The 16,342-nt window shown below is 46.6% G+C and overlaps 1 protein-coding gene across 2 annotated transcripts in view; it reads left to right on the top strand.

Annotated features, from left to right (window-relative positions):
- The first annotated feature begins 34 nt into the window (after window positions 1-34).
- LOC101531466 (protein CutA homolog) overlaps window positions 35-16,342 on the top strand; it is a 22,407-nt gene continuing 6,099 nt past the window's right edge. Inside the window, exons 1-3 of one of the 2 annotated variants that reach the window (XM_058672240.1) lie at window positions 35-459; window positions 8,397-8,545; window positions 15,651-15,710. In XM_058672240.1, coding sequence (XP_058528223.1) covers window positions 433-459; window positions 8,397-8,545; window positions 15,651-15,710 — 236 coding nt within the window. In that variant the 5' untranslated portion in view covers window positions 35-432. Of the gene's footprint in view, window positions 460-4,208; window positions 4,370-8,396; window positions 8,546-15,650; window positions 15,711-16,342 lie in introns of those variants that run through there. The other variant, XM_004594960.2, reaches the window with a different exon arrangement.

Here is a 16,342-nt window from a genome sequence, read left to right as displayed (position 1 = left end):
GCCTCGGTTGCTTGGACCGTGGTGCCGGGTCTCCCAACGCCGCGAGAGGTGCGTGACGGCAGTCAGTAGCCGCGCGAGGTTGCTCGTCTCGCCGAGGCCCATGCTCTGTGGGGAACCTGCTCCGTGGGTCACACAACTGAGACTTGCCAATGGATTTGCATGTTTGCCACCGTGTCAGGTGCCGGGCTAGCGGAGCAGAGGCGTGGACCCACGGGCAGTTAGCCGACCTCGCGGGAGACCTCCGGACCCCCAAAGCCGGCTTTTGGCTGTGGGGAGTGGGGAGACCTTGAGGGGAGCGTTGATCCCGCCTCTGGGCCACCCAGGATGGGAATTCTAGTAAAGCTGGACGGAGGCGTGGGTGGCACAGAGTCGGGCATCTTTTTGGCGTTCATGAGTTGAACACCATTCAGGGCAGGATGGAGAAAGGTCCATATGCTTCAGCTGTGCACTTTCTGTGAGGTAAACATGAAGAAGATGGGAACCACATCAACCTGGGAGGAAAGAGAAGACCCAGGGGGAGTCTTCTGAAGCTGACGGCCATTTGCGATTGGATCAAATACCCACTGTAACCATATGGTTGGAGCCACTCTCCAGGACACTCCAGATAACGCAAACCAGGGTGGGCTGAGAAGTCTGAAAGTGGTTACTGTCAGCAAAATAAGCGGAGGGGAGGGGAGAGTTAAATGGCCATTCCCACACCCAGGTGTACCAGCCACTGACGAGACTGCCCCGAGCTAAAGGCTCTGCACCTTCAAGATCTTCAGCGCCAAAATGAGCCAATTTTGGAAGTGTGGCCTCCTTATAATGTAGGAAAATAGACACGTAAACAGTTTAGAAGTGGTTAACGTTGTCCCAGTGCCTCCGAAGACAAAAAAAAGTTAATGCATTATAAAGACCCTGGTCTCCCTGTCTTTTGGAGTAACCAAAGCTGTGTCTCTGCTTTCTGGCAATCACACTTGAGAATATCAGTAACCACTAGCCTCTTTGGGGGTTGGCCCCGCAGGAGTTTTATCCAATGAAGCCCAAAGTTGTTTAACTCAGTGTTAATTGTGGACAGAGGCCCCAATCACGTGGATTCCTGGGTTCCTTTAAATGTTGATATTATGTTTTTGCCTTGGAATGGCATGGACCAGGGCATACCAGAAGCATTCAGGAGGTATTACATCAACACATATGTTTGACCACTTTGCTGACTGCAGAGGGTTGGTGGTGGGGGGGGACCCTTACTTTGAAAGAAACATGGCAGCATTCCAACACTGCTGATGGTATGGCAGTAATACAAGAGATGAGGCGTGCTTTAACAAATTCTGGTGAAAACTTTGGGAGGATGCTGTGAATGATTAGTTGTGTTTTCCTAGAGCAAGTGAAGAAGTTGAAAAGATCATAGAATCTGAAAAATTCAAAGACCAAAGAATCCAATGCACTTTAAACTCATCATTAGCAAGCACATTAGAATTTATGAGCTCCTCCAAGTTTCAGTTTGGTGATCATTGAGAGGATTCGTATCCACAGATCAGGAGGACCTGCATCCGCAGACAAGCTAAGCCCAAGGAAGTCGATTGCTGTGTTTGGGGCTCAGACTTCATGAATGCTGCAGTTCACTGGTATTTCCTGGGTTGAAGTTTGGCCTTTTAGAAAAAAAAAAAAATCAGCCAATTGAGTCTTTAGCATAAACCAAGGCGTTGAAGGAAGGTAAGGAAGGTACAGATGATAGAAGAAGGTGTAGAGCCTGAGGGGAGGTATCAGTCTGAATTAGAACTTGAGAAGAAACTTGTAAAGATGAAGAAGCTTCCAGAAGATGACTCTGGGCCCTTAGACTGCGGCACCTGACTCTTGTATCTGAAGGAATTGTCGAAGTCACTTTAAGTTCACTGAAAGAAATCCTTAATTGTAAAATTGGACTTGTGGATTCTAACCTTGGAACTGAATCTAGAGAGAGAAGCAGGGCCTGAGTTGAATAAAAGAGGATTGCTTCCAGAGAGTAACTCATCTCATCATGCTTTTCTTGTTAGCCCAATATCACCTTCGTCACTAGCATCATTCTTAAACTAACCAGTCATCGTTATCATTCAGTCGTTCAACAGACATTAGGTGAAAAGGGGACATCCCAGGATATAAGGTAAATAGTCACTCATAGTGCACATTCTTAGAGAAAAAGGTATGATTTTGACTTAGTGGACTTAAAGCACATTTTTTTAAAAAAAGATTTACTTATTTTTATTTGAAAGGCAGGTTTACAGAAAGGAGAGACAGAAAGATCTTCCATCCACTGGGTGACTCCCAAGTGGCCGTGACAATTGAAATTGAACTGATCCCAAGTCAGGAGCTAGGAGCCTCCATGGGGTGTCCCACGTGAGTGCAGGGTTCCAAGGCTTTGGGCCATTATCTACTGCTTTTCCAGGCTACAAGCAGGGAAATGGAGCAGCTAGGACATAAACTGGCACCCATATGAGACCCTGGCACTTGAAAAGTGAGGATTTAGCTATTGAGCCATTGCCCCAGTCCTAAAGTACAATTTTTAACAAATATTTATTTTTATTGGAAAGTCAGATGTGCAGAAAGGAGGAGAGACAGAGAGGAAGATCTTCCATCTACTGGCTCACTCCCCAAGTGGCTGCTATGGCCAGAGTTGAGCCAATCTGAAACCAGGAGCCAGGAACCTCCTCTGGGTCTCCCATGTGGATGTAGGGTCCCAAAGCTTGGGCTGTCATCGACTGCTTTCTGAGGCCACAAGGAGGGAGCTGGACATGAACTGGCACCCAAATGGGATCCTGACATGTGCAAGACGAGGACTTTAGCCAATAGGCTACTGCACCGCACCCATAAGATCTAATTCTTACATAGTGAAATTCGTCTAAAAAAGTGTGCAGTTGGTTGGAATTCAGAATACTTATGTAGTCATCAACACCATAAGATACAGAACACTTAGCATGTGTGTGTCTTTGTGCAGTCTCCCCATTGTTGTTTTTAGAGTATTTATTTGTTATTTGCCCTTATTCAGACTCATTCCTCTCCATTCCCCTAGTGACCAACCAAAGCCTAGAGCCTGGACTCAAACCAGGTCTCCTGTGTGAATGACAGGGACCCAGTTACTTGAGCTGTCACCACCATTTCACAGGGTCTTCATCAGTGGAAAGCTGGAGCCAGGGATTGAACCCACATGCTTCTAACCACTAAACACCTGCACCTGCTACCATTTTTAAGTTTGGCTATTTCACCTTAAGAAAAGGGATGAAGAATTTGGAAGCCCATGGGGTTCGGCGCTGTGTCCTAACAGCTAAAGTCCTCGCCTGCAATGCGCCAGGATCCCATATGGGCGCCGGTTCTGATCCCAGCAGCCCCACTTCCCATCCAGCTCCCTGCTTGTGGCCTGAGAAAGCAGTCAAGGATGACCCAAAGCCTTGGAACCCTGCACCTGTGTGGGAGACATGGAGGAAGTTCCTGGCTCCTGGCTTCAGATTGGCACAGCAGCAGCCGTTTGGTCATTTGGGGAGTGAATCATTGGACGGAAGATATTTCTGTCTTTCCTCCTCTCTGTATATCTGACTTTGCAATAAAAATAAATAAATCTTAAAAAAACTTTTTTTTTGGAAGCCTGGCAGTGGTGAGCTGTGCAATCCCAAAGCGCCACAGCTGGTTTGCTGCTTTTATTGTTTGCAAGTCTCCATGGTTAACATTAACCAACTGTGTCAACTGAAGTGGCCGCCAAGTGCATTATGGGGGAGGACTGTGGGATGAACTCTGGGAAAGCCTACCTGGAGCAGCCAACCTGGCAAGAGCAGTGGGTTCACCGAGGAGAGAAGGAGGTAGCAAGCACGCCTTAAGGCACGGGAGACTTGCAGGAAGATCCTGATGGACGGGTGGAAACAGAGAAGCTGTTTTGAGTGGTTGAGTTGCTTATGTAGTCTGTGGGTTTCTGAGGGTCTTGTGTCCTGTACGACTCTGAGAATTCTGTGATTTTTGTTTGAATGGGAAAATAGATTTTTGCAGGGTTGCAGGCACACCTGTGGCGCCGGAGCTGTGAATTTCTAAAGTAAGGAGTGCCCGGTGAAAATTCTTGTGGGCTCCCTCTACAGTCTTCTGCAGGGCTGAGGCGGGATGGAGTGAGCTGGTGCCGGCGGGGTAGGGGGGGGGGGGGGGAGGGGGCGTGCCCGAGGGCAGGCAGCGGGTCTGGGGCGGGGCGGAGCAGGCCACAGGTGGCACTAAGAGAGGGCCGTTAAGGACGGTGCCCGCCCAGCAGCCGCACCTAGCCCGAGAGCGTCATTCGCTGCCGTGGTATCCCTAATTTACCAGCGACGCCATGGACAAGCCAAGCGCTTGGTGCGCTCCGCCAGGCTGTCCGAGGCCCTCTGTCTTTCTATGCCTGCTGGTGAGTGTCCTGTGCTGTGACGCTGTGCCACCGCACTCTGTAGCTTCATCTGGTGGGTGGGTGGGGGGCGGGAATAATGGTGAAAGTCTGTCTGCATTGCTTCTGGGCTAGGACTGGGGGCAGGCAAGAGGCTAGCAGGGAAAAAGCTTAGAGACACTTCTAGGTGTCCTGGGGATTGTGGGAGTGACTTATCAAGGTTCCCCACACATCTGCCCTCCCTGCCTTGGGACAGGGGCCTGGATTGGGTTTCCCAGCTGGAGTGGAGAAAAGGGGAGTCCTGGGAAGTTGTGAGAACTTAGTGGCCCCAGATAGATTCCTTTTCTTTTGAAACTGCAGTTACACCTCACTTGCCTGCGGTTTCCTGGGGCCTCTTTCTCCTCTCAGAACCACCTTAAACTGGCAGGTGTTAGGTGGGTGCAGAGTAATCCCAGTAGTGGAGGGGAGAGGTGGGAAGCTCTGTGGTGGTGAATCAGAAGCCATGGATTGGAGCCTGGCTCTGTTGCTCACTTTGCGGGTGATTTCCCCCTTTGAAATTTAAGGGGACTCTTTTTTTTTAAGTTCTAGGGAAATGTGCAGACTCAGTGTTGTATTCATTTTGAAGGCATTTACAGATTTTTTGATCCTAGGTGGTTGAAAAGTTCTGTGCCACCAGGATAGGTAAATTGGTGAGGCCACTTCTGCCTTCCCACAGGAAGTCCGATCCACCACAGCCTCCTGATGCAGACACGCTGGGAGAGAAAGACACATGAAATAGGAAATCATCACAAAGTTACACATGAAGTGTTTTCTAAGGATGGGGTAAATTAAAAAAAAGAAAGACCTGTAGTAAAAGAAATTAAAAAAAAAAATGCCATCCTAAAGAAACTTTTCTTTAAAATCTGTTGAAACTCTTTTTCCTGTCATGAAAAAGGTTAGGGCGTGTTGTGATGTTTGCATTTCCCATCGATTTTGCATTACTATAAAGTCTGTTGTAGACCAGCACGATATCATGTTGAACTCTCCTGCTTCTGACATGTTGCTGACGTGGCCCACAAGCATTTTCCAGGCATATAATCTTTGCCAGGAGCTGTAGGATGCTGAAAATACGCACATGAGGAGGAGGAGGCATAGAAAGGGACTATGTGTTGTGGTGTGGTCAGAAGCACGTTTAGCAGTAGTCCCGTCTGCACTGATGCCGGCAGCACCTCTCCTGCTGTCCTGGCGATGGAGATACGGTATCCAGACATTGCCGAATGTGCCTGGGAGTCAAGTCTCCCCAAGCAGATTTTCCGGAGTGACTGTAGTCTGTACTTACAGAGGCCTTTCCATGTGCCATGAACGGTGCTGGAAGGAACAATGGTGAACAAAGCCCAGTCCGTTTCTTGAATCAATGATCACAAGTCGCTGTCCTTATCTTGTTTGAACCCTTGGCATTGGTGAAATACATAGCCAAGTGTCACGATTTCCAATCTTGAATGTTTATGGAAGGGAGAGAAGAAGTAATTTACCAAAGGCTACGGACAACTAGCAATACTGGCCTTAGGATTTAAAACTTTTCAAATTCTTTTATTTATTTATTTTTTACACTTATTTGGAAGGTAGAGGAGATAAAGACAGATGGCTTCTATCTGGCGTTTCACTTTTCCAAATGTCCACACAAGGCAAGGCCAGGCCAAAGCCAGAGCCTGGAAACTCAGTCTGGGTTTCCTTTGTGAGTAGCAAGGCCCAAATGGCTTGAGCTGTCTCCTGCACGTTAGCAAGCAGCTGGCGTGAGAAACAGAGCTAGGACTCAAACTTGAGTGCTCTGGTGGGGTGTACCCATCCTACAGCAGCATCTTTCATGCCATGTCAAATGCCTGCCCTGGACCTAGGGTTTCAATTCTGCTTCTGCCCAGTGCAGTGGCCCAACAGCTAAAGTCCTAGCCTTGAATGTGCTGGGATCCCATATCGGTGCCAGTTCTAGTCCAGGCAGCTCCATTTCCCATCCAGGTCCCTGCTCGTGGCATGGGAAAGCAGTCAAGGACAACCCAAAGCCTTGGGACCCTGCACCCGCTTGGGAGACCTGGAAGAGGCTTCTGGCTCCTCGCTTCGGATTGGCTCGACTCTAGCCGTTGAAACCACTTGGGGAGTGAACCAGAGGATGGAAGATCTTTCTATCTGTATCTCCTTCTCTCTATCTGCCTTTCCAAATAAAAGTAAATAAATCTTATAAAAATTCTGCTTCATAGTGCTTCCCCGCCCCCCCGCCCCCCCGTTATGGTATGATTCACATTGTCATCTTAAAAAAATCAGTAAAACTTTTCTGAAATGCCTGGTTCTTCTTCTTCTTCTTCTTTTTTTCCTTCTTGCACGATCCCTGTTTTACTTCAGAGGACTAATGTAGTGTGCTGAATTGGAGACATGAGTGGGAGAGAGGGAAGGAATGCGAAACCCAACCCAGACAGGCCTGCAGTCATACTGAAGCTAAAGACATAAAAACACCTCTCAGGCCATGCCAGGAATGAGGAGCCAGGACCCAGGCAATACTGTGAAGGAGTGGGAGGACAGAGGTGCATTTGAGCAGAGCGTGAGCCTGGGCCGAGGTGAGAGAAGCAGGCTCTTGTTCAGCCTCTCCTAAGCCACAGTCTGACTCCTTGCAAGTTCCTGCTATCCGTTAATAGCTCCATTGTATTGTATCCCACCCCCTCCTCCTGTCGTCCCCGCCAGAAGCAGGGAACCCTGGAATGGAAGGTGTCCTCATGTTCATTTTCCTATATTTTATATGTTTTCTCTTAAAATAGTAGGAAAAGTTTGATCTTTGCACATGATTCTTAGCCAATAATTTGTTTTGGTTTATGTTAATTATTTGAACAGCTGAGTGAGAGTTCTTCGATCTGCTGATTCATTCCCCCAAACAGCTCCAACAGCTAGGGCTGGGCCAGGTCGTCTTCAGGAGCCTGAAATTCTATCCAGATCTTCCCTGTGGATAACAGGGACCCAAATACTTGAACCATTACTTGCTGCTTTTCAAGGTGTGTGCCTTAGCAGGAGACTGGGTTGGATACTACAACAGTGGGATGCTGGCATCCTAAGTGGCATTGAATCATGGTGCCAACTACCTACTCCCTTGGTTAAGGATTTTAATGTCTTTTTCATGAGTCATTGAAATGCCTTTCTACCTAGGCTGCCTTCTGCTCACTCTTAGTCTGCCCATTTCTGTTTCTCTATTTGGTTTGACCATATTATCACTCACCTGCTGAGACTCTCACCTGAGTACAGGCCTCAAACCCCTTGGTGTGACCCTTTGCTTTCAATTCTGGCTAATTTCCTCCTGACTTCCTCACACTCACCCTCCACTGTATGCTGAGGGGTCTGCAGATTTACTATTTCATGCGTCCTCAAATGTTGAGTTCGCACATAGTATCTTTTTTCCCCCACCACGTGCCCCCTCCTCCTCTAGTCCTCATTATTTCACATCCAACTCAGCACCTTCTCTTTGAAGCCTTTGCATGCCTTGCTCCCTGCAGTTCTCAGATTAGCACGGGTTTCATTGCTTTAAAAGGAGTCTGTTTGCAAGCCTGTGGTTTCCATAAAACTGGACAGTGTCTGGTACATATACCATATGAATGGAGGTGAAGTTACTTTCTATTACATCAATAGATTTAAGAGCTTATTTGTAATCTCCAGGAGCATAGCAGTTCAGTTGATGCCAGTTGGTATTTCCTCCAGCAGCAGTTTTGTCTAATATATTAAAAAAATGGATTTCAAGTCATCCAAACTTGAGTCTTGAGCATGGCTTCCCCAGTTGGGGGACAGACTCTCTGAGCAAATTTCTTGACTTTTGAGCCTCCATTCTCTTCTCCTGTCAGCAATAATACAGAGGAAGGTAACTGAAGCAGGAAAATTTGATTTAAGCACTAAAGCTCAATGCAGATCTTGGTAATTATTTTCCAGGTGGGAAGTGGGGATGAAAAGATAGTCCCAGCATTGGTTGCAGCCTTGCTGAGCTATAAGGCATTGGATTGGGGATGTTTCTGCTGACTCCTCCTCTCCTTTTCCCACCACACAGATCCTGACCACTTCCTTCCTGATGTACCCCATGCTCAGAACCATTAGCCTGCAGCTGCACTCAGCTATCACTGGCAGCTATGTTTCTGGCACCCACTCCATTGTCTTTGTCAACTGTCCCAATGAGCAAATTGCCAAAGACATTGCCAGGTAAGGTGAAGAGGCCAGAGGGCTCCTGATGGCTCAGGGAGGTGCGGGATGCTCCACAAGCTACTTGGCATCTTTCTCTATGTTCTGACAACCCCCTTGGTCCAGTGGCAAAAACACACCTGTCTGGTTGAGGTGACAGGAACATAGCTAAATGCTCCCCTGACTCATGCTACAGCTGGGCCTAGAGATACTGAGTGACACATAATGGGATAAAACAGATGGGAGACCTGTAGGGTTGGGTGGCTTACTCAGTGTGTAAAGGTCAGACAACAGTGTCACCCTGTGGGTTGGGAATTCCGGTCTCCTACTTGCTAGCTCAACTGTCATCAACTCAGAAGGAGGAGGTTTTCTAGAAGCCACCGAGGATGGAAAGAGGTGGGCTAGACTTGGTTTGAATTAAGCCAGGGTTTGAACCTTGATGCTGCTACTTACTGGGTGGTCTTGGGCAAGTCATTTCCCTCCTTTCAGTGTAAATTTCCTAAATTTGCAGGGGTACAATACCACCTGCCTTAAGAATTGTTGAGAGATTAAATGATAGGAAATACATACAGAGTAGACTCACTATAGGCAATGTAAAAGATACTTAGTAAATGTCAGAATTTTCTCCCTTTTCCACTCTGTAGATGCAGCCTTGAAGGTTAATGGACAGGAAGGTAGTGGATTTGGCACTTCAGTTCCTTCTTGCTTTATGATTCGGCATTCTTCACACACACATGATTTTAAGTTCTTTTAATTCCCTTTTTTTTTTTTTTTTTTTTTGGTGCACATTTATTTGAAAGGCAGTTAGCGAGAGAGAGAGAGAGAGAGAGAGAGAGAGAGAGAGAGAGAATCTTCTGTCCTCTTGTTTAACCCTAGACAGCCAAAGTGTCTGGAGCTCAGTCCACCTGGAAGCCAGGAACCAGGAATTCAGTCCAGGTCTCCCGTGTGGGTGGCAGAAATCAGCTGCTTCCCTGGGTGCACATGACAAGAAGCTGAGATCAGCAGCCAGAGCTTCAAGTGGAACCAGGCAACTCTGATATGGGATGCAGGTGTCAGAAACTGTAGGCCAAATGTCCAACCCCATACTTATTTTAAAATACTGATTTTTTAAATTGGTTTATTAACTGGTCTGTGTGTTCTGTAAATTCTTTGGCTTGTTAAATTTCGTTTGTTGGGCCTGGCACGGTGGCCTAGTGGCTAAAATCCTCGCCTTGAATGCGCCAGGATCCCATATGAGCACTGGTTCTAATCCTGGCAGCCCCGCTTCCCATCCAGCTCCCTGCTTGTGGTCTGGAAAAGCATCTGAGGATGACCCAAAGTCTCGGAACCGTGCACCCACATGGGAGACCTGGAAGAACTGGCTTCTGGCTTCAGATCGGCTCAGCTCTGGCCATTGCAGTCACTTGGGGAGTGAATCAGCAGACGAAAGGTCTTCCTCTCTGTCTCTGCTCCTCTATGTATATATCTGACTTTGCAATAAAAACAAATCTTCAAAAAAATTTTTTTGTCTTCCCTGAAGTGATTTGTGATTCTTCCTTTGAACCTCCCATCTTTTCATCACATCTTGTATGGAGGTGCACGAGCAGCTGCAAGGAGTGTGCACTGTGTTTCACTGCCTTCAGTGAGAGCATGGCTTGGGCGTCCTACTGCCTGGGCTTCCCTGGACAGAGCAGCGTATTCTTGTCTTTGTCTCTGGCTGTCACTAATCACTTGCACACTGCTTTACCTCTTTGTACTGGATTCTCATGCTCACTATATTGAGATGAACAGCCCAGCTCATCTGTGTGGCCCTCAGGAGACTGGGGGATAGGGCCTACTGCGTTTGCACTCCTGCCCTTCTGCTCTGAGGTTGTCTCTGACTTTCTATGGAAGGAGGTTGCCTGTTGCCCTCATCTCCTGGGCACTGTGCCTACATGCTTCAGGACAGTCAGGGCTTCCTTGTTTTTTCCAGGACTTCCTCACTGATGCTGTTACAGGAAGTGTCCTCAGTGCTGTTTGCACACACTGGAGGAAACATCTTCTCTGTCATTTCTTGGATCTGGTATAGTGAGAATACTGCCATATGTGTTGGGTCCAGAATACTGACATATGTTTTGGTTCCACTAAGTTAAACTAAAACCCCACATAGCATCTACAGTTACGGAACTCTGGGACTCTTTCCCCAGTTATTCTGTTTAGTATTTTATTATTATTATTATTATTATTTATTATTTGAGTAGGAGAAAGGCAACCAGGCTTAGTTTCCAAGACTTGTGGAAGGAGCATAAAGGGGTGCATGATGGAGAACGCCCTACAGAGGTGAGTGAGTCAGCAGGAACCCCACCTCAGCTGCAGAAGTGGCACTGGGACCAGGTCTTTTGGTAAAAGTGTGATGTCCTTTCTTCTTCAGTCTTTTGCATTTGACCTGCTGCCCCTCAGTTCTGGCCCCTGGCAATGTTCTTCAGCCTCTCTGTAGAGTCACCATTGACTAGAGGAGCCTCTTGTAGATACTTGGGTGAAAAAGTTGAGTCAAGATACCTGGTTTCCTGTATTCCCTGTTACCACCTCCAGATATGACTTGGCTCTCTCCCTTTGCTCTCTGGGCTTCAGTCTCACGCAAAGAAGAGGGAACTGGAGGGCCCAGGTCACAAACACAAATGCCGACGGTGCCGGCAGGTGCATTCAGTGAGTCAAGGCGAACCAGGATGTAGCAGCCAAGTGTGATGGTAGATGGTGACCTTTCCTGCCAAGGCCTCAGCAGGAAAGAGAGCGTAGGGGGAGCACTGATAGACTTCATGCCGAGAGGCAGTAGCTGCTGCTCGGCCCCCACTCCGCGTGAGCTTGCAGGACTGCACAGCTGATGTTGTAAGACTCGCTGTTTTTTCTTTGCTTGAGAAGCTCGATAATCCACATTTTTGAGTGTGAAATTAATGATACCAAAAATGAATTTAGAGTTTGACGCCATGACATAGTGGGTTAAGTGTCCACTTGTGGTGGTGGCATGTCATAGGGGAGCCAGTTTGAGTCCTAGCTGTTTCACTTTTGATCCAGCTCCTTGTTAATGTGCCTGAAAAACCAATGAAAAATGACTCATGTTCTGGGGCCTCTGTACCCACGTGGGGGACATGAAAGAAGCTCCAGGCTTCTGGCTTCAGACTGGTCAGCTCTGGCTGCTGTAGGCATCTGGGGAGTGTACCAGCAGATAGATGATCTCTGTCTCTCCTCTTCCTGTACATCTGCCTTTCAAATACAAACAAATCTGTTTTTAAAAATGGGTCTAGCAGAATCACAATTATTATAAATGCCGAGAGAGCCATACCATGTAGCTAGTCCATGACCTTGCTAGTTTCTAGAAGCCCTGGCAGCTTTGTGCTTCCTGCTGCTGCTTCCTTGGGCTTAAGTGTGACTTGCACTGCTGGTGCCTGTTGTAAAACTGAGTTATCAGTGTCCTCTGTCTTTTCTCTCTGTCTCTTTTTTGGCCATAGGGGGCTTTGTGAGTAATAGTCTTCCTGTACAATTCTGCACATTCTTCCAAGTTCTGGGAGAGGTTGGAAAGGACTTTAAGGCAACGCGATTGTTTTCTCTAGAGCCGTTACTGCCCTCTGTTGGCTTGTCACCTTCAGACCCAGCAGGAAGTAATTTCCCATTACGTAATTGAATGACATCTGGAGGAGCTACTTTCACAAATTTGTGCCGTATGTCTTTCTTTTCAATCAGGGATTGATTTAGCTCCTGGAACTTGGCAGATAGACCACAGTGATCGTAATGTTATATTAATATAGAACCTTAAACTAGAGTACTGTTCAGCCTGGGACTCAGGGGAAGAGGAAATAAGGCAGTTCTCTTGGCAATAGCCAAGGAAAGGAGGGAGTTGTGATCAAGGATTAGATAACGTTGGTTTGTTAGAGTCCAAGCACTTTAGAGAATGCAAGCAGGGCCCCCTTGGCCCTCTGAGAGATGAGCATGATTGTTGAGGGCCCAGCTGCTGGGAGTGGCTACTTGGCTACTCTTGGTTCTCCGGTTGCTGAAGACTTGGTGGTGATCCTGCTGTTTTCACCAGCACTCTGTATGGGACTCAGAGACCTCGGGATTGGAAGCTGGATGAAATTTTAAGATCATCTGACCAGGAATTTCAGCCTGGTTTGTGGCAAAAAGTGTTTGACTCTACAAAAGGAATGATGGGCTTCTTGGAGCTCTGGTGGAAACCTTAAAGGTGAAAAATGTTTGTGCCAAGACAAATACTAGATAATCATTGCATAATCTTTTCTTCTTTCTTTTTGTTTTGGTTTGGAATTGTGTCAGCTATACAAGGAATCTTGAAAAAGTTTATGGAAAATGCATATTATGAAAAAGTTTTATCTTGTCTACAATTTCTTTGCATCCAAATAAAGTCATCTTTGAATTCCACTGTTCCCATAAACTTTTGAGATACTTGGTGAGTATCTTCAGGTCAGAAGCACTGAATATCAGCCAGGTGAATTTCCCGAGTTAACAACACAAGGTAGAATAATGAAACGTGGTGAATGTTGAACAAGTTCTCTAGTTGTACAGCCTGGACCTGAGCGTCAGGTGGAGAAGAAGTGCCTACCTTGGAATAGATGCTCAGAGAGTACTGAAGGGAAAGAAAAACAGCTTGGAAATGATTCCCAGGTCTGTTGGTCGGTCTGTCTGTCTCTCTCTCTCTTCTTCCTTTCTTTTCCTTCCATTTCCTTTCCTCCCCTTCTCTTCCCTTCTTTGGATCCATTTATTTTATTTGAAAATGCAGAGTTTAGAGAGGGAAGGAGGGAGAAAGAGAGAAAGATTCCATTTGCCAGTTGATTTCTCAGTGAGTGGCTGCAGTCTCTAGGATTGCACCAGGAGCTTCTTCCGAATCTCCTATGTGGGTGAAGGGGGCCAACACATGGGCTGTCTTTGACTGTTTTTCCAGACACATTAGCAGGGAGTTGAATTGGAAATGGAGCAGCTGGGAACCAAAGTGGTGTCCATATGGGGTGCTGTTGTCTCAATAGGTAGCCTAACCTGTGCTATAACCCCAGCCCAGCCCCAGGACTTCTTTTAATCTGTTGTTGATTAATCCCCGTTTCTTTTTTTTTTTTTTAAGATCTATTTATTTTTATTACAAAGTCAGATATACAGAGAGGAGGAGATACAGAGAGGAAGATCTTCCATCCGATGATTCACTCCCCAAGTGAGCTCAATGGCTGGTGCTGTGCCAATCTGGGGCCAGGAGCTAAGAGCCAGGAACTTCCTCCATGTCTCCCAGATGGGTGCAAAATCCCAAAGTATTGGGCTGTCCTCGACTGCTTTCCCAGGCCACAAGCAGGGAGCTGGATGGGAAGTGGAGCTGCCGGGATTAGAACCAGCGCCCTATTTCTCATCCCGGCATATTCAAGGCGAGGACTTTAGCCACTAGGCCACGCCGCTGGGCCCTAATCCCCGTTTCTTAAGCAGCCTTAGCTTGTCCTTAAAACTGCTTTCTCCTGGGTACTTTTCCATTTCTCTTTACCCAGAGAAGAACTTAGAAACAAGTCTGTTTTGGAGCTGGTGTCGTAGTGTGCAATGCCATTCTCCCATGTGGACACCGGGTCAAGTCCTGGATGCTCCACTCTTAATCCAACTCCCTCTTTATTTTTATTTTTATTTATTTTTATTTTTAAAAAGATTTTTTTTTTTTATTTTTTAAAGATTTATTTTATTTTTATTACAAAGTCAGACACACTGAGAGGAGGAGAGACAGAGAGGAAGTGGAGCTGCCGGGACCAGAACCAGCAGCCACATGGGATCAAGGCGAGGACCCCAGCCACCAGGCCACACCACCGAGCCCTTTTTTTTTTTTTTTTTTTTTTTTTAAAGATTTATTTTATTTTTATTACAAAGTCAGATATACTGAGAGGAGGAGAGATAGAGAGGAAGTGGAGCTGCCGGGATTAGAACCAGCGGCCATATGGGATCAAGGCGAGGACCTTGGCCACTAGGCCACGCTGACGGGACAATAAGATGCTGGACTCTATGTTTGGTATACGCTTGCAATGGGGGAATCTCAACTGAACTTGAGCTGTGGTTATGCAACAAGGTGGAGGAATCCACCATGGTGGGAGGGTTTGGGGAGGGGTGGGGAGAACCCAAGTATCTATGTAACTGTGTCACATAATACAATGTAATTACTGAAGTTAAATAATAAATAATTAAAAAAAAAGATTTATTTATTTTTATTGGAAAGGCAGACACATAGAGAGGAGGAGAGACTGAAAGGAAGATCTTCCATCCGATGATTCACTCCCCTAGCGGCCGCAATGGCTGGAGCTGAGCCAATCCGAGGCCAGGAGCCTCTTCCAGGTCCCCCACGTGGGTGCAGACTCCCAAAGCTCTGGGCTATCCTCGACTGCATTCCCAGGCCACAGGCAGGGAGCTAATCCAACTCCCTCTTCATGTGCCCAGAAAAGCAGCAGAAGATGGCCCAAGTCCTTGGGTTCCTGCACCCACGTGGGAGATCTGGAAGAAACCCTGGCTTTAGCCTGCCCCAACCCTGGCTATTTGTGACCATTTAGAGGGTGAACCAGTAGATGAAGATCTCTCTCTCCTCTTGTCTCTCTGGAAATCTGCTTTTCAAATAAATAAGTAAATAAATGCTAAAACAAAATCTACTTTGTCTTCAGGGCAGTGTATGATGGTTATAGAATATGCTACTTGGAGGGAGGAGGGTCATGAGGTGATGTCTAATGTCCATTCTCCGTTGCTAGAACCATCACAGATTTGGCTAATTTACAAATAATAAAAGCGTGTTTGGTATATAGCTCTACAGCCTGGGAAGTCCCAGAGCATGGCACTAGCATGGTAAGGGTCTTCCTCCTGCTGCATCACACATGGAGTGTATTGCCTGGAGCTACGAGCAAGCGCACCTCCTCTTATGAAGCCACCAGTGCCCATGCTCAGGACCTCATCTAATCCTAATCAAGTCCTAAAATCCCACCCTCAAATATCATTAATATAGGAATCAAGGGATTATGTTTATGACATATGACTATGAGGGCAAGGGGACACCCAAACCATGCAGCTGCCCATTTAGACTCTGGTTTCCTGGGTAATCCCCCATCGCTGAAGATCATGGCTCTTCCCTTGTGACTGCCATCCTCTCTCTTTTTCTTAGAGCAATACTGGATAAGAAGCTGGCTGCCTCTGTGAACATCCTGCCCAGAGCTGCTTCACTGTGAGTTTTGCACAGTCACTCGGGGGGAGGGGGAATCCTAGGGTCAGGTTCTGGCTGGTGGGAAGCAAGTGAACCAACCAGGGTTGTCAAAAAGTAACTCGGTGACATTTAATCGGTCAGCAGTTGACAACTGATGTTTAGAGGAGGTGAATCCATTCGTGGGTTCATGTCATTGAAGAGAAGCAAAAGTAGCTTTTGTGTAGAGAAGGGAAGGGGGACACTACAGTTTAGAGATAATCTTGTTTTGCACATTTTTTGATCAAATTAGTTAACCTGTTGTTAGCAAGGAAGTCATGTTAGGCATTCCATCCTAATATACACATGATAGAAAACAAATGGCCAGAGAATTGTCTGTGGGCAAGAAAGAAAAATTCAGTTATTAATGAACAGAAATTATAAAAAATAGGTTTTGTCTTTATGACGTAGCGCCTAAGCAAATATTAAATTTGTAACGATAGAGACCCCTAAACATAGAGATTCACGGATACACAAACAGACTGAAATGAATGATGCTAACAGCTTTTGACAGGCAAGATCATCTGTTGGGGGCAGAATGGGGGGAGAGAAGGAGTAACCTATATTGTAATTTGAGGTTATTTACATACAATTTGCAATCTGACTACTCTGTCTTC

The sequence above is a fragment of the Ochotona princeps genome, chromosome 14, assembly GCF_030435755.1.
Source record: "Ochotona princeps isolate mOchPri1 chromosome 14, mOchPri1.hap1, whole genome shotgun sequence".
Lineage (NCBI taxonomy): Eukaryota > Metazoa > Chordata > Mammalia > Lagomorpha > Ochotonidae > Ochotona > Ochotona princeps.
Note: the sequence above shows the minus strand (reverse complement) of the source record. Positions and strands in the feature narration are given on the sequence as shown.